The following is a 23,539-nucleotide window of genomic DNA, read 5'->3' as shown; positions in this document are numbered from 1 at the left end:
CCTCGAGACTAAACCAAATTGAGGAAAGGCTGAGGTAGTTGGTTATGTTTAGTCTGGAGAAGAGGAGGTTGAGGGGGGAGATTATTGCTTTTTTAAAGTATTAGAAGGGCTGTCACTTAGAGGAGGGCAGGGAGCTGTTCCTGTTGGAAGCAGAGGATACGAACCACAAAAATCGGTTGAAATTACATATGGAAAGCTACCGGCAGGATATTAAGAAGAATATTTTTGCAGTAAGAGTTGTTCAGCAGTGGAAATGGCCACCTAGGTGAGCTCTTCCTCACCGGCAGCTTTAAGCAGTGGCTGGACAGACACTTGTTGGGGATGTTCTAGGCTGATCCTGCATTGAGCAGGGGATTGGACTAGATGCCCTGTATGCCCCTTCCAACTCTGATTCTATGATTCTAACATTTATGAACAACAGATATTTTGTAATCAGGATGTATCTGATGCATTTCACAGACAAATGTTGATACGTTTAAAATATACTGAGATATATAACCCTTGGCAATCATTGCTTAGATGAACAGACCTAAGCTTCTTCATACACTATTTCAAGATGGTGTCAGGAACAAAACATGCAATCTCCCCAGTTTTCTTCCTTAAAACTGGTTAGGGATCACCCCCTTTACTTAGGAGCTATGTCCCTTAGGAAATGACACTCAAATCACTTCCTTCACACAAGATCCTTCTTGATCTAAGACAACTGTATTCCTCTCACTCTGGCTACCAGTCTCAACTGTCAGCTTCAACAGTTTTCAACTGTCAGTTTCTAATGGACTCTCTCAACTAACATCTGTAGAATTCTTAGGATTTTTTTTCTTTTTGAACCTCCTGTCACTCAAGGTTCCATGATCGGGATAACTCATCATTATGCAGCTGTCCATCACACATATGAATACATTAATTAATACAAACATTTCTTAAGAGTAAAACCAGGACATATACTGTTACTTACATCAAACGTTGGTGTACTTTGTTGTGCACTTTGACTACATGGCTCTCTGAAGCAATCACTGAAGGGAAGTAGAAGACCCATTGCAATGATCCAAGAACAAAGTTTCTCAGCTTCTTCTTGTGGTGCATTTTCCTGCTGGCTGGATAGCCTTTCCAGAAGAGTTCTACCTGTAAGAATTAATTTATTAGTGAACAACAGAAACTACTTATGAACAATACGAAGTTCCTAACTGGACATTTATCCAAAATTGTTAGTACAGAGCAGCCATTCAAGCGACTGAAGAAAAGCAAAAATAAAAGGCAGATCCTTATTTTTTTCCATGTAAAATACTTAATACCTCCTATCTGAATTCATTAGAAGTTGACTCTTTATATTCAGTGTCTTTTTTTGAGATGGTTTATTGTTTTAGAGTGTTATTATATATTGGGGTTAAGATATACTGCCAGCTACTTTGCAGAGCCATTGCTTGATAGAAAGGGTTGGTTAAAATATTGTATTAAACAAAACTAACAGACCAGTATAACATTAGATTTATTCTTAGATTTTTTTCTTAAAGACCTTGCCTAAGTAACTCATCAACATTTCTAAAAATGAAATAACTACTGACTAGAAAATTATAGTCCACTGATGAACAGGAAATGAGAGGCCAAATCCTTAACCGCAACAAACAAAAGTGAATACTAGTAATCTGAGGGACTGCCTTTTTTTTAATTGACCAATCATTTGAGAAAAGATGGAAAGTGAGACAAATTGTCATAAAATTATGTAAAATGGTTTATCCAAAAGCATTATATAATTGCTTGGCAGGTAGAGATTAGAAAGGATTATGAACAGTCAAAAATTAATTTGGGCAGTGATGGGATGTAACACGTCTTTTAGACTTACTGGCCAGATAACGAGGCAAAAAGCTATGATGGAGTTCCAGTGCAATCCAGCATTTTGTTATAAACACATCTTATGGAATGACAGCTGTCAAGTTTAATATGTTTGCAGAAACAGATAAACATGTTACAGCTGTGAACAAGTGGTAAAAAGAACCAAAGTGCATACATACACAGATCAGCTACCAGATATAAAGTTTAACAAGAGCCATAAAGGTTTTAAACTTTTGTGTAAATTTATTAAACTAGTATATGGGGAGAAAGGTTTTACTGCTAGCAAGTGTTTCATGTTAAACTGGTCAGTTTTTTGCAAAATATATATTTGTTAAAGTTTAACAAACAAGACGGACACAATGAGTAAAAACTTCATTGAAAGTACTTCTACTAGATACGTCCATAAGTAAATTTTAGCGCCAATGGTCAATAAAAGAGTAGTAATAACTATTTCGCAAACATGAAATAATGGTGAAGGTTTCACACACCCCTAAAGGTAAAAGTCCCCTGTGCAAGCAACGGGTCATTCCTGACCCATGGGGTGACGTCACATCCCAACGTTTACTAGGCAGACTTTGTTTACGGGGTGGTTTGCCAGTGCCTTCCCCAGTCATCTTCCCTTTACCCCCAGCAAGCTGGGTACTCATTTTACCAATCTCGGAAGGACGGAAGGCTGAGTCAACCTTGAGCCAGCTACCTGAAACCAACTTCCATTGGGATCCAACTCAGATCGTGAGCAGAGCTTGGACTGCAGTACTACAGCTTACCACTCTGCGCCACAGGGCTCCTCACACACCCCTACTTGCAAACATAAAGAGGGTTTTTTAAACATGTTAAAACAGATGTGAATTTACACACAAGCAATGGAAGAGCAATCTGCAGGCAAAGAGAAATAATCCATAAAGGGAATTTACATATGTCATTTAAGGCATCTGCCCAAAAGCCCCTGCTGTGGAAAACACTGCTGTGGAAAGCAGTTGCTTTTATTCCTCAGTGTCAACATGAGACCAACTGCAACAGTTTCAAAAGATCAAGAGTGCTACTGATTTAGAGAAAGTACATAGACAAACTGCTCATCTCATGGTACCCTGTTTCTGTTTCTTCTTTAATCTCACAGCAAGGCTGTCACTATGGGGTATTTGCCTCAGCATAGTAAGGAGTAATAATTTGTAGTGACTCATTACATGCTGATCAACTGCAACCTTTTCAGACATTTGGATTAGCAAGAGATGTCTGAGATTACAATACAAATAACATCACCAGCAAATGAACTCTAAGCCTAAAACATTCCATCAGCTTCTTGACATAGCTTCATAAAGCCCTACACTTTAAAGTTGGACAATGAAGAAGGCTGACAGGAAGAAAAATGATTCCTTTGAAATGTGGTGTTGGAGGACAGCGTTATGGACAGCTTGGACGGGGAAAAAAGACAAATCAGTGGGTTCTAGATCAAATCAAGCCTAGACTTTCCCTAGAAGCCAAAATGACTAAATTGAGGTTATTGTACTTTGGTCACATTATGAGAAGACAAGAGTCACTGGAAAAGGCAATAATGCTAGGAAACGTTGAAGTCATTAGGAAAAGAGGAAGACCCAACATGAGATCGGCTATATAAAGGAAGCCATGGCCCTCTGAGCAAGGCTGTTAACGATGGGACATTTTGGAGGACATTAATTCATAGGGTTGCCATGAATGGGAAGCAATTTGAGTCGGACGTGTATATGTTTTTTTAGCAGGCGCATGAAACAGCTTTGGGGGTGCTGTGGCCGTGCCTCGGCCACACCGCCTCCAGCCACCGAAAGCTCAGGAATGGGCTGTAAGTTGAGAACAAATCTGACACCAACCTATATATTGTCAAGGTTCTGCAATAGGGAATGCTACCAAGTGACATGTTAATGGAAGATTAAAAACATTTCTGCTTTTACCAAAAATCCTTTACCTGTCTGTCATTAAAACGTTAGCCTTAAAAGTTAGTTTAATAACTAAATATCTGTTGAAAAAAGAATGCTTCTAATGATCTGTATTCTACCAGGGACATGTCTTTGACCGTGGCCAAAAAGAAGTACATTCTCACCCAAAATTCATGTTAGCTTTAGAGACAGTTCAGAGAGACATATGTGTACAACTCTACAGTTGAAATAAGAATATTAGAATTCCTTTCTACAACACTGTTCACAGTATTAATAACAATTTTGGTGACTTGGCTGAAATGGAGAATTTTTGAAGTTGTGCCAACTCTGTAAGAATGGCAGCATTTATGCACAAATTTCCAAAGAATGTCAGCTTGATACCACTCAAGCCAATTAATGGCTTTATTCATTCCTTACTTTAACTGTTAACTGGTGAAGACTTTGAATGTAACTCCCTGGGGCCAGGCGTCTGGTTGGCATTTTCTTCTCCTTACACCTGCGGGACAAATGTTGAACAGTCGAACAGGTGACCAACAAGTGCCATCCTAAGTAAAGTTATGCCCTGCTAAACGCATTGTTTTCAGTGGACTTAGAAAGGTGTAATTCTGTTTAAGATTGCTCTGTCAGTGTGGTTACGATTCCCCTCTCAAGTACTGCCAGCAGAGGCCACGTTCAGAAGCTAGCTGCTAACAACTCACTTTAGGAATACAGCACTGGACAATATACCATCTGTTTTATGAATGGGCCGATAATGCATCATCTGCTTTACTGCAGTGAAGTAGCAGCAGATGTAAGTTGTTCATCCTGTGCTGTACTTTTTCTGCATTTGCCTCAAAAGAAAAATCCCTAAGGCCACTTTGTATTTGAGTACAGATATCCCAAAATACATACATGTTTAATCTCGTATGAAGTCAGGAGCCAAATATTTTCCCCATCATCACTTGTACGAGTTGTAAAGGGAAAGCTGCCATTGGGCACTTTCACACAGCCCAAATAATGCACTTTCAATCCACTTTCACTGCACCTTAACGATCGTTTGCAAGTGGATTTTACCAGTTCACACAGTAAAATCTACCTTCAAAGTGCATTGAAAGTGGGTTGAAAGTGCATTACTTAGGCTGTGTGAAAGTGCCCATTCATATGAATGGACCTTTATAGCTACCTATTGCATTTTTATCAGAACTTTCCTCCAAGGCACTTAGGAAGGGACACATGGTCCCAACTCCAGTTTGTATCCTTATCAGAATCCTGTGGGGAAGGTGAAGCTGAGCTTATGTGACTAGCCCAGTTTCATAGATTGAACTTCATGGCAGAGTGGTAGGTAGAATTTGTCAACCTCCAGATACTAGCTGGAGATCTGCTATCACAACTGATCTCCACCATTAGAGAACAGTTCCTCTGGAGAAAATGGCCACTTTGGCAATTGGACTCTATGGCACTGAAGTCCCTCCCCTCCCCGGATTGGTTTCCCAATCCGGAGCTGGAAACCCTACAGAATGGGGATTTGAAGCTGGGTCTCCTAGCCTGCGGCCAAACTCTGTGCCACACTGGTTCTCAATCAATGTACCAACACCTGCATTTTATGTCTATATTCAACTGCAAACTGTCTTGCAAGTGACAGCCTCATATGTAATGCTGCTTTTTGGGGGTGTGGGGAGCAACCAACAAACAATCACTACCCTAAGTTCAGCACAAAACACTACCTACTGCAGAATTTCCCTGTAATAGCACCCTTCTCTAGTTCATCATAATTATCCTTTAATTTTAGTTTACGTTGTTCAGCTTCAAACAATCTTAACGTAATGCTCCTAAAACCCAAGTGTCTTGTGTTGGTCAAAGCTTCATCTTAAACTGAATAGCAAGTTAGCAACAAAGACGTTGCTAGGGGCAAGGGGACGAAACAGAAGGAGCTGGCAGAGGAAGACTTGGGAAGACAGAGCTTGACATCAGACTTCATAGTATGCTGCTATTTTTAGCCCTTTGTGAGCAATCGACTTGCCAACTTAGTCCTTTTTATGTATCGTGGTTGATTACAGTGCTTTGTCCCAGAACATTTATCACAGGAGACAAACTGAATACAAACATCGATCCTTAGCTCCCCTAAATACAAAAGCAGCGAAGAGAGAACCCATGCAGAGCAAGAAAAAATTGTTCTAATTAGGTTGACTTGTTTTTGGTCAAAATCTTCCTTACACTACATGTAATCATAAACTAGACGAAGCAATCTACCACCCTTAGTTACTTATTCCACCTGACTTTAATCATTGGTTAACCAGGCAGATATAAAACCACCTCACTTCTTTTCCAACGGATGAGAACTTTAAAGGCAGCCAGCCAACACGTAGGTGGGAAGAGGCAGCATCTCACATAGCCAAGAAACCTGTCCACATGCTCAGGCGGCACGAACTTCAAGAATCCATACAGAAACGGACAAGGTGAAGCCTCATTAGGATTTGTGGCTTCTGTAGATTAAAATGGATTCCACATTTGATCAAGTACCATTAGTTTTATCATGATAATGCTCTGAAAACTGGACATAGCAAGTTGCGGAGGGTTCAACTAGTTGTTTCTGAGGACTCAGATGTGATATATCTTTAAGCCTGGAGCACATTACTGAACATTGCTGAGCAGACTCAGTGGGTGTGCAAATGACAGCTCTCTGTGTTGTCATCATGACCTAGTATAGATTCTAAAAGAAGCTCCAACCTCCGGCTTAATTAGACTTGGCATGAATTTTCTTCCACCACTACTTTAGGCATAATCACCGCCATTTCATTGCACTCAGCTCCTAGGGAAACAGGCCCTTCTGTGCTTAGAAACAATCTTTTCTCATTGCTGAAGCTACCCTCCCATTGCAGGACCAAATGCTTTAGGAGTACTGCCAGCCGTAAAAACCTCTTCTCTGTGAATTCTATCAAAAAATGCAACACATATATACCCCAGGAAGCCTTTGGTGTTTTATGCATGGTCACTTTAACCTCCTTTATTCCCCATTTCAGCCAGGATCAAATTTTTCAGTATGCACAACACCTCATTCCTTGGAAGTTCAACGCTGTTTCAACACAAAATGAACCCGGCTTTTCCCATTCCTCTTCCAAATTAAACTGTTCATCCTGGCTCATTCCGGAGTCACAGAGCGTGCATACTAAGTTCTATAATAAGTGCATACTTTTCCAACCCCCTCCTCAAAGCAGCATGCAGATAGTTAAACAGGGGGAAACAGAAGATTGGCTTCTCTCACAGCCAATCGCAAAGCAGTGTGTAAAGAGGCGGGGATGCAAGTGCTTCCTGCTACCTCGGAGCTCTTTCTGAGCAAAAGAAAGGCTTTTTAAAAACGAGGCTTGGATTTCTCCCCCCTCTCCTTCTTTCAGATTGCTCCAGTTTTTGTTTTTTATTCTTAAAATGCTTTTTTATGGGCAGTTGGGTTTGGGAGAAAGGAAATCTTCTCTCACGGGAAACACTGTGAAGTAAGCCAATTACAGAGCAGCATTTAAAGGGGTGGGACTTGATTTGAGCTTGGGAGACTGCTTTTCTGTATTCATGGTTCGATTAGCACACAGTTTCATCCCTGATCATTCAAGTCAATGCATACAGTTTCCCCCAACCTGGGTTACTTTAATGTGCAATTAACCCAGGTCCAAGCAGGGAGATCCAACCCATGCATAAAAGATCTTTGTGAACCATTAGGCTGTAGCTCTCATAGAGGTAGATCATCTTATTAGGTTATTTTAGCAGCAGTTCTGCATTGGCAGTAACCACCAAGGTGTGACAACAAAGTTATCTTAAACTCTTCCATCTCCCATATCACCATCTCTCCACCCAGCATAAAATGCCAAATCAAATGTATGATCTGCTGTAGGTATACAATAACATATTAACTGAGAGAAGCTAATGATTGTCATGGCAGCCATGAAATCCCAATAGCAAAGTCTGAGCTGTTCAAATACAACAGAAGACACATAAGTGTACATCAAATTGGAGGATAGCCAGATAGGACACATACAGGATATTCACATAATTTTTGAGATACCATGCTTCTGTAATTGTTCACCTTGCTGATTCTCCTGTATGAGCAGGAAAATTGAGCAGGCAGTGATTACAAGAGCTCAACATGCAACAATGTGTAGATATTTCCTGATGAGGGACAAGTTATCCCAATAGATTACGGCCTAACCAATGGGTCTTGCCTGCTTTTGTACCAAGAAGACAGGTAGACACCTAGGATGCTTGATCCCCACTCCACAGCTTGTTAAAGATAATTATGGGTATAAAATTTCTCAATGTACATCACCCATCAGTTGTTTCAGTTATTAAATGTTCGGAGATAAAATGACTCCTGTTGCGTTTTCTCTGTGTTGCAGAGATGTTTTTATGACTTTGTCCTTTTACTCCATTTTCACCTGCACATTAGTATACAATATTCCCAAAGTACAGTAACTTACCACTTATACAATTTTCTTTCCGCACCAACGAACAAACAAACACATACAAATACCACCCAGGTCATAAAACAACTTCTGAAACCTTTTCCATTGGGGTAATTTCCCCCCAAATAACCGAATGTATTGGGATAAAAACTGTTGCTTCCATTTTGGGGGGGGGGCAAGATTTGGGGGCCAGGATATAGACATTTTGGGGGGCATTTTGGGGGGCCAATGATATGGTCCCTACAACCTACTCCAGTTATCACCCCAGCTGTAGCATTCTGCACCAACTGAAGTTTCCAAATACTTCCCATAGACAGACCCACACAGAGTAGCACTGCAGTAATCTAATCTAGATGTAACCAGGGCATGCATCACAGTGATAGTTCTTTTCTTCCCCCACAGCTGGCTAACCTGACAAAGTTGGTAAAAGGCACTCTTGGCCACAGCTGCCACCAGTTTATCCAGTGGTAGGCCTGGGTTCAAGAGCACCCCCCAGACTACAGACCTGTTTCTTCAAGGCGACACCTGAAATCCTGGGTCAGACCTCCCGCTCACCAGTAGCACTTCTATCTTTTTGGAATTCAGGTTCAGTTTGTTAGCCCTCGTCCATCCCAAAACTGCATCCAGGAACTGGTTCAGGGTTTCTACAGGTTCCCTGGGATCAGCCAGAAGTGCAAGCTAAAGCTGAGCATCATCCACATATTGGTGATAACCCAGCACAAATCTCCCAGCTGTTTCGAGTAGCGTAAGGAACAAGATGGAACATTATGGGACCCCACAAGCCATAACAGCAGTCCCCCAGCATCACCTTCTGAAAAATACCCTCCAGGTAGAACAAGAATCACTGCAGAGCAGTGCCTCCTAATCCCAGCCCAATAATGTGGTCCAGAAGGATACCATGATTGATGGTACTGAAGCCACTGAAAGGTTCAGGAAAATTAACAGAGTCACATTCCCTCTGTCCATCTCCCAGCTCAGGTCATCCAGCAGGATGGCAAAGACTGTTTCAGTCCCATAACCAAGCCTAAACCAGATTGGAAAAGATCTAAAAGCAGCCCCCCAACCTTTTTGAGCCCGCAGGCACCATTGGAATCCTGACACACGTGGTGGGCACAGCAACAAAATGTCTGCCACGGCTTACCTTTAATCACATGGTGAGGGTCCTTGAGCTGTGGTGGCAGCTGCTGCCAAAGCAACATAATTAAACATCTGCAGAGCCCATCGTATTCCCTATTACTATGTATGGGTTTGAGAGCTGGACAATGAAGAAAGCTGATAGGAAGAAAGTAGATTCCTTTGAAATGTGGTGTTGGAGGAAAATGTTACGGATACCCTGGACCGCCAAAAAACAAATCAGTGGGTTTTAGATCAAATCAAGCCTGAACTGGCCCTAGAAGCTAAAACGACTAAACTGAGGCTGTCGTATTTTGGACATATTCTGAGAAGGCAAGAGTCACGGGCAAAAGACAATCATGCTAGGAAAAATTGAAGGCAGCAGGAAAAGAGGAAGACCCAACAAGAGATGGATTGACTCTATGAAGGAAGCCACGTCCCTCAATTTGCAAGATCTGAGCAAGGCTGTTAGGGATAGGACACTTTGGAGGACATTGATTCATAGGGTCGCCACAAGTCGGAAACGACTTGACGGCACTTAACACACAACACACAGCCAATCAAATCACCAGTGCTCTATCAGAAGCTTTGCTGGGCAAAACCCATGTGGCCACGTCCACTTTCTAAAAACACTTGTTGGGCACCAGAATAGGTGTCTGTGCCCATGTGTACCCCTGATCTAAAGAATGATGCTCTGAATTTATTGAAAACAATTTTTCCAATAAAGATCAATTAGATTGGTGACATTTGATCATCAATTTCCTTCCATTAAGAGGAACTAAAGCAGGTGAAAACATCCTGCTGTCTGAATTCCCTTTTGGAAATATAAATTCAAGTTCGAAGAGCTTGTTTTTACTGCTCATATTCATTTCTTCTAACTAGCCAGAATTCCCTGTTTTGGTATCAGCAATAAATAAATAAATGCAGGCAGTAGGTAGAGGGAGAAGAGAATTCTACAGACTCACTAGTCTGTTCATAGCTCATCCTGTATTGATCTTGCAGGACTAATGCTCCCAAAATAAGAAAATGTCTTCTTAGGGACAGGATAGAAGAAAAGAGTGGTTCTCATGCTCAGCCACATGCGTCTTCATACTGTGTCACAACATACCAGTTTATCTATTAATTACAATATTAACAGCTTTCTCAGAGTATGATATAGGAGAAAAAGTGGTACGGAAGTATCACAATATGTGTACATCAGAATCAGGGTAACGGGGTCTCAAACTTTGAAACACTGGACCTAATTTGACTACTGCCTACTAAACACAGATTTTCTGCTCTCCCTACTTATAAAGCTATTTCACCCCCCTAGAACACACACCCTGTATTTTACATACATAATCCTTGGACTCCACTTCAAAATATTATTCTCCCCAACCTTAAAGTGTCCCCTCAGCTCACCTTAATACACCCATCCCTGAGGGCCCGAGCACATCTTGCTATAATGAAATACTGTAAAAAATATAGGACTGTCAGGCCAGACGGGTTTGGTGGCAAAGCTTTCGCTTACTTATTGACAAAAGATCAAGTCCGCCAGAGACATCTTAATAATATCTACCATTGTTACTCTACACCTGACAATCTTTTAGATGCTGCCTCAGATAACTCTGCACTTGGCGACTGGGTGTTTAGTAGGGTTGCCAACCTCCAGGTACTAGCTGGAGATCTCCTGCTATTACAACTGATCTCCAGCCGATAGAGATCAGTTCACCTGGAGAAAATGGCCGCTTTGACAATTGGCCTCTGTGGCATTGAAGTCCCTCCCCTCCCCAACCCCACCCTCCTCAGGCTCCACCCTAAAAACCTCCCACCGTGGTGAAGAGGGATCTGGCAACCCTAGTGTTTAGGATGGATGCCTTAATTTAATTGACAAAGCAGTAATCCAAGAGTCTAAATTTCCCCCCTGGTTCCATACCTGTAAGAAAGATCATCTCAGATCCCCCTATTTGGTCAGCCTCATGTCCTGAACCACAGGGCGGCTTTCACCTCCCTAAGATTTCAGACGATGCCTTCGGCCCTTCTGACAGGATGTTATAATAAAACCCCAAAGGAACATCGCACATGTATCTGTGGATCTTCATCATAGGAGGACATCTTTCACTATGTGTTAAGATGTCCATTGTAGAGCAAGCTTAGAGCCAATTTTTTTGATGGAATCTTGAAGGGAGTTATTTTCTGTTCTGAATTTGATAAATTGATCTTTTTACTTTCTTACTCTGATTTGCATGTAACCCTCAGAATGTCCCAGTTTGCAATTGCAGCCAGGAAGATTAGAGCTCCTGAAGTTATTAAGAAAAATTCTGAGCAGGAAATCAAATAATGTTTTAATAGAGATTGTGTATGTAATTGATTTTACCAGGACAATGTATACCTTTGTAATTTTTTTTGGATATAATTTTAAGTTTTCTGTATATACATAAGGATGTTTTGTAATGGCCTATGGCTAAACAAATAAATGAATACACCTTAATACACGGGAATAATACTACCTACTTCATAGATGCAACCACAGGCACAGATGTTTTTCCATCCTGCCTGGAAACATTGTTTGTAATTCCTTAAAAGGGAAAGGTCCCCTGTGCAAGCACCGGGTCATTCCTGACCCATGGGGTGGAGTCACATCCCGACGTTTCCTAGGCAGACGTTGTTTATGGGGTGGTTTGCCAGTGCCTTCCCCAGTCATCTTCCCTTTACCCCCAGCAAGCTGGGTCCTCATTTTACCGACCTCGGAAGTATGGGAGGCTGAGTCAACCTTGAGCCGGCTACCTGAAACTGACTCCTGTTGGGATTGAACTCAGGTTGTGAACAGAGCTTGGACTGCAGTACTGCGGCTTACCACTCTGCACCACGGGGCTCTTTAATTCCTTACCCTCACTTTTTAAAAGAGAAATTGAACATCCAGCCTGATGATGATGTCTAGGCAAAAGTTTGTTTACTATTTTGTGATACTTGGTTGGATTTCCCCCTAGAATGTGGTGTATGCTCTTGTTCCTTCCCACACAAAGCACTGTGGGTGTTGTCATCTCTTCTTCCTCCATTTTATCTCCCATGGAATTGGCAAATCATGGGAGAAGTTCCCGTGCTAGGATGCCTGGCCCCTAAAGTAGTAAAGTAGTGTGCCTGACATGATACTTCCATTTCATGTGATTTCTTATCCTCATATTTAGACATTACTGCTCTGAAATGGGATTTGGCTACCCAGAAGCAGCAAGCATTTCGAAGAGGAAACTCATTCATATAAAATCTCACAAATGAACTCAGATCCCTATACGACATTTTTTTATTCATTTCAATCAAAGAAGTAATTCTATGCAATAATGGGGATTTACAAAGCTTTGGCCCAGAAGCATAGTAGGCAAAAGTAGAACAGATTTTGTTAGCACAGTGCCATTGCATGTTTCATTCCTAAAATAGCCCAGAGGAGATTTTTATGCTTATTGCAGGCCAAAATCCTTATATCTTGTTTACTTCTTTTTTCAACATTCACTGCAATGGATTATTTATGAAAACTTTGCAATTACAATTACTCATTACCATTTATATCACGAGCTAGAAAATCCTTTAACAGAAAAGAGCACGTGGAAGGCTCAAAAAATGACATGGCAAAAAGCCCAACCGCGGAGGACTGTAAACTAGGGCAGCTATTCGCTGCCTGCCTGCTGCCACCAAGATCTCTGCTTAAAGCCCTGGGGAAAATCTGAGCTCAACAGAAATGCTCAGATGAGATCTCACTTATAGGAACTGCATCACAATGGTGCAAGAAGCAGTGGAGAAGTTTATGCCAGTGTAGCAGATTCGATGGGAAACCACAATATGTGTGCAGTAAGTGGGAAAAGCTGTGCACATTGGGTCACAGATTGCTATGCAGACCTGGAATATTTCAAGTAAAGCCTCTTATAAAAGAATCCTCAACATGTGACCTGCTATTTTCTCAGTAGCAGAAGTGCATGGTTAATGCATATGCTAGAAAAAGATACGTGTATCATGGGTTATCTTCTAATGTGACAACAGAAAAGTCCCATTACTAGGGTTGCCAACCTCCAGGCAGGTACTAACTGCAGATCTCTTGCTATTACAACTAATCTCCAGCCAATAGAGATCAGTTCCCCTCGAGAAAATGGCCGCTTTGGTAATTGGACTCCCAAATCCTGCCCTCCGCAGGCTCCGCCCCAAAAACCTCCTGCAGGTGGCAAAGAAGGACCTGGCAACCCTACCCATTACCCATGCAGACCTGACCTGCAGAAGTATAGGTATTGATCTGGAAATAAAGTTCAGCTTATACTACCAAATAAGTCCTTTAGATTCAACTTCATTGAAGTTGTACATTGTGGTAAGTTGTACCTTTGTAGCTTCCCATTTGGTACAATCTGCATTTTCTATCACAGCGCTTCTGAATCTGTATTTATTTATTTCAGGTATTGCTTTGCTGGTTTGACCTGCATAGCCCAGGCTAGCCTGAACTCGTCAGATCTCAGAAGCTAAGCAGAGTCAACCCTGGTTAGTAGAGACCAAGGAAGTCCAGGGTCACGACACAAAGGCAGGCAACGGCAAACCACCTCTGAACGCCTCTTGCTTTGAAAACCCCATGGGGGCATCGTAAGTCAGATGTGACAGCAAAAAAAAAAAAAATTGCTCTGCTGCTGTTCCATAAAATTATGCTCAAGATGGTTATAAATGAAGTGCATTAAAATAAATATACAATTAAAATACTACTTTTAACTTTATGGCTATTTTCAAAACGAAGACCAAACTTTCTATTAAAATGATTTTTTAAGAAGTCTTTATAACTGATAGCAAAAGGCCTGCAGCAAGGAGGCTGAAAGCAACTCCTAGGCCCATTTTTCACGGAAGATTTTGATGCTCTCTTGCTGCGGAACAAAAAAAAAAGCGATTTAAATTTATTTTTCATGGGCACTATTTAAATTCATGTTTTTATATCCCCGTCAATCCAGAAGTAGTTTTGGTTTTTCATGGGAACAGAGCAAGCAGTATTCTACAACGGTTTGGTCTGTCCCCTTCTGAAAAGCTCATGGTTTATGCCCGCCCCCAACTGCGCCCCAACTCCGCCCAGCGGATTACCCAGTGCAGTTCACCTCTGTGGACACAGCCCCAGCCAAAAAAAGCACCAGTCCCTCCGGTTTCCTTATATAACTTTTCTATTTACCATGCTCCCCGTCCCACCCCCCATACTTGGCCACCACCCCCCTTTCCCAGACTTTGACAGACGGTCATCATTGTGCCCCCCCCCCCGTAGAGCTCCGGCCATCCATTGCCAGGAACCTCCATACAGATAGAGAAGGGAGACCCAGAGCAGACTGGCTGCCCCTCTTCAGAAGGGTGACAGGAGTTTTGGCTTGGATTTGCCGCTCTCAGGATGCCCCCCCCAAAACACACACACAGGATCGCACCGGCAGGAGGGAGACCCAGAGCAGACTGGCTGCCCCTCTTCAGAAGGGTGACGGGAGTTTTGGCTTGGATTTGCAGGAGGGAGATCTGTCCTGCCTTGGAGGGAGGCTGTCCCCCGGGCTTGAAACTCTCCCAGCCAATCGCCATTCACAGGGGAGGAGAAATTAGCCGACATGGGCGGGGACAATTGGTCCGAACCCAGGAACGTTTTTCATGGAGGGAAAAAAACGGGTAGCAACCACAAAGAACGGACCAACACAGGTTTGAGAAGACGTGGAGTTGACGCGGTTTTTCTGCTAAAGCTCGGAGCGTTCATGAAAAATCAAACATTTGAAGCGGGCCAAAACAAAGGCAAAACCGTGCCAAACCTCCGTGAAAAAACGACCCTAGGGAATGGAGTTCTAAAGTCGAAATGTGGCTCCTAAGAAAGATTTTGCACAGGCCCTTGACAAATACATGTGAGGCAGCGTGAGTTCCTTCAGTAAAGCCCTTTCAGACAGTCTCAGAGCTGGGGCAGGCACATATGGGTGGGGGGAAATGTATCCTTTGTAGGAAGAAACAACTACATACAAATCAATAACTACAAAGTGTAACCTTAGGCATGTGAGCCTGCAGATGGGACCTGGGGACCCCCCGAAATTACAGCTCATCTCCAGACTACAGAGATCAGTTCTCCTGGAGAAAATAGATGCTTTGGCGGGTGGACTCTATGGCATCGCCCCCCACTGAGGTCCCTGTTCTCCACAGGCTCCATCTCCAAGTCTCCAGGAGTTTCCCAACCAGGCCCGTGAACGCACTAGAAACTTACCTTGCAATTTACACGCATCCAGTACAAAAGAATCCAATACGACTTTACATTTCTGTTCCCACCGCGCTGCCTTTCTCCGCTGCATTTGAAAAATGCGCTCCCACGCATGCCCAGTCGGCGCTCCAAGCAAGGACGGCGATTGGTCCAGCGTTAGTAAGGGAGGCGGGGGGAGTGCAGGGGTTGGCTGGCAGCAGGAAGTGGGCTGGCAGCAGGAAGTGGATCGAACACGCATTGCATGTTCCCATTTTCAGGCACCGGGTGTGGAGGACGTGCTATTTTTTTAATTCGCCGTATAAGCGAATGCGCTTAACGCGCCGAAATTGCGCTCTGGAGACATCGTCGGAATCCTTCGGGTAAGTTGGTGGGAACATGCAAGGAAAGCCCGCAGAATTCAGAGCCGCAAACATGCAGTGCGGACATGGCCCTGATCTGTCAACCCTATCTCCCCCATCCAGGGGGGACCTGGCAACCCCAAGTAGCCTCCATGAATCTTGTTTCAAAATGGCTAGATACAGTTGCATAGATATACGCACTACCCTTAAGTTCTACTCAAGGCGATGTGACGTGTTTTTTCACAGAAGTATGTTTAGATTTATGGTGTCTGTCCCAATAGGCTTAACAGAGAACTCAGGTCCTATATATATTTATTTGAAAACAGGCTTAGGGTTGTCAGGCAACCGGTGAAAGAGTTGTGGGGATGGGGGTTCAACGTTACAAAAGAAAACTTTTAAAAATATAGCCTTGTGTACTCACCATAATTTGAGGAATCACCAGAAGCTCTATGGTTTGACCTGTGTCAACTCCTGGTGAATGCACAAGGCTGCCCTGAGCAGCGGTGGGCAACAAGACCTGGGTGCAAGAATTCCCCTTAGGGTTGTCAGGTCCCTCTTCGCAAGCAGCGGAGGTTTTGGGGGCGGAGCCTGAAGAGGGGGGTTTGGAGAAGGGAGGGACTTCAATGCCATAGAGTCCAATTGCCAAAGCAACCATTTTCTCTAATTGCCAAAGCAGCCAACTGTTCTCTTATCAGCTGGAGATCAGTGGTAATAGCAGGAGATCTCCAGCTAGTACCTGAAGGTTGGCAACCCTAGATCCCCTGCCCCCACTAGGGGTTTGGTGGCCCTAAATAGGCTTTGATTTTTCCCCTTCAGAACTGAAAGAAGAAGGGAAAAAACAGACCAGGAGTCAAATTTGGCAGGATTGCCAGAAATCATATAAAATTAACTTTCTGAGCCAATTCAGGTCTATGGCCTAGCCATCTAGTCTTCAGCACAAACCCTCAATTTTATTTATTTATTTATCATTTTCTATTTCTAACCCACCCTCCCCGCCAAAGCTGGGCACAGGGCAAGTAACATTAAAATCAACACAGATCACAATTAGGGTTGCCAACTGCCAGGTAGTAGCAGGAGATCTGCTAATTCAACTGATCTCCAGCCGATAGAGATCAGATCACCTGGAGAAAAATGGCCCCTTTGGCAATTGTACTCTATGGCATTGAAGTCCCTCCCCTCCCAAACCCCGCCTTCCTCAGGCTCCGCCCCAAAAATCTCCCACCGGTGGCTAAGAGGGACCTGGTAACCCTAATCACAATATATCTTTTAAAAAAATTAAAACTATACAAATCTCAGCACTCTAAAAACAATCTACTGTGGTTGAATTAAGAGGTGAAAAGGTAGGAAATCTACATGGTCTTAGTTCCTTTCCTTTCCTTTATCCCTTAGAAGCTCCTTGATCAATTGATCTTGAGCAGCATATATCTAGTGTTGGAGGGATATAAGGACTGAAACAAATCTTGCCACTGACAATGTAGCCTTGGGGTCCCTATCACTTAGTAAAAAAGGCATTATGTCAGTCACAGAGGCATTGGATTTGTATATTAAAAGGGGGGAATATAGTGCGATCAAAGTTCCTCGTAAAAGCGGCATTCCAAAAGGGCATGGGCTAATGAGTCAATAGAGCCAGAAGAGCAAGGGCAGATCCTGTCTGAGTATGGTATATTCAGAATTCTGCCTTAGTTCCTGCCATATTTAGCTGCTCTGCTTGTTGTCACAAACCACACCTCCATCTCTGTTCCCACAGGGTGCAATACAAATTATTTATTCAAAATAATTTTAATCATGGAAAAAATGAGGTGACATGTTCCTCTTTGCTTTCAGTATACTTACGGGAGGTGGGTAAATCCTCCCCAACTATTGGCTCAGCCAACAAATTTTGGGCTCAGCTACATGAGATACTAGGAGTTCCATTAATGGAGCCCCCTTCTTCTTCGGGTCCAAACAGAATGGGGGCCCCTGCACATCTGATTTTTAAAGGAAAAGTTTGCTAAGAGCCCTGTTCGTGGAACTCTCATCATCTCATGTATTTGAGCACAGTTACCCCAAGGGAAAGGGTATCAAGGGGAAAGGGTATCAAATGAGATGCAGGCTGGATGGCACAGGATGGCAGTAATGAACAGTCGATTGTCCCTTTCATTAATTATATTCCCCAAGCTAGTGAAATCTGTACAACAGCTTGACCATACTATCACTATTTTGTCAGCAATGCTGATTCTGTGACCTTAGGCAGATGATGAGAGGGAAGGCATCTTGGCCATCTTCCGGTCACTGGGGATGTGGGGTGGGGGAGATAGTTGTGAATGTCCTGCATTGTGCAGGGGGTTGGACTAGATGACCCTGGTGGTCCCTTCCAACTCTATAATTCTATGACTCTATGACAATGACAAAAATAACATTCCCAGGGACCTTATTTTGTTTTGTTTTGAGGTCTACCTTTCTGTTACCCATCAATTCCAGAAAGAAAATTTCAGGAATTTGTTCGTTGCTTTCATTCCCCGTTCTGAATTCTCACAAAGCTCAGTGATCCCCTAGGCCTAGGCGCAACTTCTGTGGCAGAGATTCTAGCGCCCTCCACAGTAAGGTCTCCAACAGAAAGAATCCAGTCCTCCTGTGTGGTTCTTGATCACCATATCAGTTGTACTTCCTCCACCTTTGCTAAATGCCAAACATGTGCACTACTGCCTTTGAGGCCATCCGAGGTTCTTTTAGATGCTGAAGTTGCCCCAGACAGAATGGGGCAAAGCTCCCTCAGCCAATGTATGCAGTATACTCTGAGGCAGCTAGGATTCTCGGACTGTATCTTGAGGGAGTACCTGTCCAAAACAAGAGCAGGGGAAAGGTGGGGGGAGAGGAACATGCAAGGAGCCTGCTTCCAGGGGTTATAACAAGGCAGGCCTGGAGCCTTCTAATTATTTTTATTATTTCTCTCCAGTGGGTATCCAAAGCAGTGTATAACATTGTTATCTCCACCTATTTTATCCTCACAACAACCACCTTTTGAAGTACCCAGAGAGAGAGAGAGAGAAGCTCAGTGTCACCCAACAAACTACTATTGCTACTGGGGATTTGACCCTGCGTCTCCTGGATCCTTATCCAAAAATCGACTCAGTAGCTAAGGCAGTAACAAAGCAGTTGCATCATGAACACATGAAGGTGTGTTCCCCCTCCCCACACTATATCCTCTTTCCCTCACCTGGCAACCCCTATATCCTCTCCCCTTTCCCTGCTTCATTCTCTCCTTCCCAGCCACTCACTAACCGGCCTATCATCTTCAGCTATACTTACTATTTTTTCTACTTTATTTATATCCTGCCTTTCTCCACAGTGGGGACCAAAGCAGCTTACATTATTCTTCTCGCCTCTGTTTTATCCACACAATAACCCTGTGAAGTAGGTAAGGCTGAAAGTATGTGATAGGAACAAAATCACCCAGTGAGCTTCTACAGAAAGATGCGGATTTGAACTTGGGTCTCCCAAACACTGTTCTGAAACTCTAACCTCTATGCCACACTGGATTTCATAGGTTGGCTGCTGTTGAGCAGTAGCAAGCAGCGAGGCCTAGTTGAGTTGTGCAAGTTGGGTAGTATCAAATCACCCACTGGTTGGTGCCAGGCTGGGGCCTGGCTCAAATGTGTCTTCCCTCAAAGACCAAAACAGGCCTGGAAAGGACCCTGCCCCCTGCCTTTTACTCACAGACACTGATGCCTGAAAATCTGTGGTTGCCTAGCAACAGCCACTGAGTGAATCTGTTTTTTAAAGCTGCAGGCACTCCTTTTTATCATTTTCAGGTTTTTTAACCTCCCCCAGGTATTTTTTTAGATTTCCTTTCATCTTTTATTCTCTACTGTTATGACAACAGTCTTGAGTACAAACAATTCTAACAACAAAACAACAATAAAAAGAAAGTAACAACAACAACAACAATAAATACACCTATAACAGCTAGGGCATCAGGTTGGTCAGATCTAACTGTTAGATTTGATTACATAGGTTAAAACCTTGGCAACTGCTAAGGTAGTATTATGATTGCTTCCAGCCAAAAGGGTCTGTAGCTTACAATGGACTAGAAAGATCACCAGATCCTTTTAAAAGGGAGAGAGAAACATGGTTCTACACCTATGAAATGTTGGACAAAGTGTCAAGGCTCCCTGTATCAAAGCTACAAAATCTATTAAAATGAAATCCTCCCAAAGTGACCAGAAAGTCCTGCCATTTGGACTGCATTAAGGCCTTGCATGTCCAGGGTAGTGCCAATTACCACTTTGGGATCAGGAAGTAATTTTTCCGACAGGCTAGACTGGCCAGGGATCCTGGAATATTTTTTCTTTTTTTGCCATCTTCTGGGCATGGAGTAGGGGTCACTGGGGGTGTGGGGGGGGAGGTAGTTGTGAATTTCCTGCATTGTGCAGGGGAGTTGGACTAGATGACTCTGATGGTCCCTTCCAAAACTATGATTCTATGGCAGGCCAACATAAAGACTCATTAGTATTTGGGAACCATCAAGTAGTCAACATAGGCTGGGCTGGAGTTTGGATACTCCAATCCCAAACAGAGAGGAGAACAAACTCTACATGCCCAGATTTCACAATTTCCTGCAAGCTGGGGCATTTTTCAAGTTTGTAAAAGATCTGTCTTGCCTGTTCACAACTCCAGTCTCTGGATTTAAGTTATCATCAGATTTGGCTGACTTCACTATTAGTATCTAGACACATGGGGACCTGCAAGAGACTTTTGGGGAGGGGGCATTCCCCTACTTTTGTTTCTTCCTCTTTCCCCCTACTTTTCTGTCTCTAACCTTTTCTCCATCCTGCCACCCCATCTCTTACTCTCTCCCTCATGCCTGTCACTCTCTCTGCCCCCTACCCCAACACTCTCTATTTCACTTTCTGCCCCTACCCCATCAATCTCTTTCTTTCTGCCTCCACACCTCATCATTCTCTCTTTCTGCCCCTACCCCATTACTCTCCCTCTCTTTCAGCCTCCACCTCATTTCTCTCTCTGTCTTCTCCTGCCCCCCACCCATCGATCTCACTCTTTCTGCCCCCGCTCCCTTACCCAAGCCATCTCTTTATCTACCTCCTCACCCCTGGACTCTCTCTTTCTCTCGCTGTCTGTTCACCCACCCACCCCACCCACACACACTGTGGCTTCCCCCAACACATCACCATTCTCAGATTGCCCAGAGCTGCTCCAGGGGGGCCCACCGAGGCTCCCCCCCATGCCACCAAAACAGATGACAGGTTCTTTCTGCCATAATGGTTCCCAAGCTGGTTTGCAATAAAAACAAGCAATTCACAATTAAAACCATAAAGCAAATAAGTTGTGGGGAGGTAGCACAGGAGTACATTTTTATTATCCTAAATTTAGGGACTCTATTTTGCAACTTTCAGAAGTGAGAATACGACAAACTAATTTTTCACAGGTCTAGCTGATTTGGAAGCAGTGCTTGTGTTGGTATTACGTTGCCACAAGTAGATATTTGATCATGATTTTAAGGAAGTGTACAGCAGACCTCGGTACCCATCAACCACTGAATCAACAATATTAAGCTACGTATGTCACTGTTGAGAATGAAAAGCCAGAATATATCACATCCCAATCTTCCTTCAAGTTCAGGGCAGCATACATGGGGCTATCTCCTTTTATCTTCACAATAACCTTGCAATCTTGGGAGCTGGTGTGGTGGTCAGAGTACCAGACTACGGAGACCTGAATTCAAAGGCCTTTTACACACAGATTTTTTCTGTCATTGAAACGCCCCGAGTACTTTGGGGATTTGTTTTCATTATGCTTGTATTTTGCAACCTTTAGAAGTCACCTCGCTCTCCCCTAATGTTTTCCCCACATTTTATTTATGTATTTATTTTTATTTGTTTTTTATTTTATTTATTTGTTTTTATTTTATTTGTTCCATTTATAACCTGCCCTCCCCGGCCAAGACCAGGCTCAGGGCGGGGATCATCAACAATAACAATAAAGTAATAATTCTAAAATTAAACAATAGAACCCAATTGAAAACCCTTAAAAACTCCAGATAGCACTTAATTTGACCTATAGTGCCCGGAATAAGCAGTAGGTTGCCCCCCCCCCAATAATGACAGTAACATAAAACAAGGGGGGGAATAGGGAGGGCCACAGAGAATGATACCTGCAAAGTAGCCCTTTACCACTCAAACTAATAGGTAAAGGGCCCCTCGCGAGGCGGAACTTCCGGTTCTAAACCGAAAGTGACGCGCGGTTGCACATCTGCCCGCCGACCCTCAGGGGGTCGGCGGGGAGAGGGGATAATTGCCGGGGGTTTCCCCGCCACCAGCAGGCACCTGGCAACCCTACTTGCAGGCCCTGCAGAACTCTGAGGTCCCGCAGGGCCCCGATGTCACGAGAAGGATGCTGTTTTACCCTGAGTTTAATGTCTGCCTCAATCCCACATCAAAAGCTGGTCCTGTGCATACTTGTCAATTCGGGTTTTTCTCCCCACGCCCATTCTTGCTTCTCTCTCCTACGTGTCTTTCCCCTCATCCAACCCCTCCCCTTGAAGCTGGAATGCAATGAGGATGCTTATTTCGCCAGTTTCACAGCGCGTGTGACCCTTTCAGACCTCCGCCTGGTCAAACCGGGTGTTTTTTGTTTGTTTGCAACTAGCAAGAATGCTGGCAACAACAACAACAATCTCCTTTATTGGCATAAAATCGAAACATGGGGTGTCTGCATAGTAACATCAAATTATTGCAGTTGAACATTTCTGACAAGGATAAAACATAATAGATAAAAGAATGGTGGAATCAATAAAAGCCCTCTACTTAACTTGCTGACGAACATTCATTGCAAGAACATTGCACGAACATTCATCTCAGAAATTGTGCTACTATCTCCAGTATAGCAGGAGAGTGATTATTCAGCAAGAAAAGAGCTTTAAAACAATCAGGAAAGTCTGACTTTTTTGTCAAAATAGGGCCTAAGAATGCTAGCAAGAAGTTCTGAAGCTCCGCATTTTCCCAGGTGGTGCATAAATTTAACCCAAGTACTCTGGGAATTCCTTTTGGGGGGGGGGGAAGCCCCTGTGTATAGTGATTTGAGAATTCTAGTTCAAATGCTGTGGATAGAGAGAGCAGCATATCCAGTGGAAACTACCCTTGCATAAAAGGCCAAAATTCCTGTTTGACATGAGACTGAGTAACCTGGGGCCAAGCATTCTTTTTCAGTGTGACCAACAGAGTTATTTGGATGACAAAATGGAGGAGGAGAAACCCATGTATGCCCACGTCTGAGTTCTTTAAAGGAAGGGTGAGATAAAAATGCACTAAAACAAAGACAGACAAAGGAAGTTAGACTCAGAAACTGTGACCTGCCAAAAGCCATCCAAAGAGCTTCATAACTGAGCGAGGACTTGAACGCAAGGCTTCTTAGCACAACACTACATGCACTACGCCACACCTTTACAGTTAATGAGAGTCCTACCATTTGATTCAGTGAAACCTAAACTGCAACCTACTTTAGCAATGTTTGTCGAAATGAACTTAAGTAAAAAACAAACAAAAAAGTGCGATCAAAGTCGCAGCTGACTTTTGGTGACCCTGTGGGGTTTTCAAGGCAAGAGATGAACAGCGGTTGCTTGCCATTGCCTGCCTCTGAGTAGCAACCTTGGACTGGACTCTCATCCAAGTACTAACCAGGGCCGATACTTCTTAGCTTCCAAGATCTAAAAGGTCG

At 43.3% G+C, this 23,539-nt stretch overlaps 1 protein-coding gene across 1 annotated transcript in view; it reads right to left on the bottom strand.

The window, feature by feature from the left end:
- Positions 1 to 23,539, bottom strand: part of FMN2 (formin 2) — a 207,608-nt gene that overhangs the window by 180,864 nt on the left and 3,205 nt on the right. The window contains exon 2 of the mRNA XM_056853283.1: positions 956 to 1,122. Within this exon, the coding sequence (XP_056709261.1) occupies positions 956 to 1,122 (167 nt within the window). The remainder of the gene's footprint in view (positions 1 to 955; positions 1,123 to 23,539) is intronic.

The sequence above is a fragment of the Euleptes europaea genome, chromosome 7, assembly GCF_029931775.1.
Source record: "Euleptes europaea isolate rEulEur1 chromosome 7, rEulEur1.hap1, whole genome shotgun sequence".
NCBI classification, from domain to species: Eukaryota; Metazoa; Chordata; class Lepidosauria; order Squamata; family Sphaerodactylidae; genus Euleptes; species Euleptes europaea.
The sequence above is the reverse complement of the archived record's forward strand: the minus strand, read 5'-3'. Positions and strand labels throughout refer to the sequence as shown.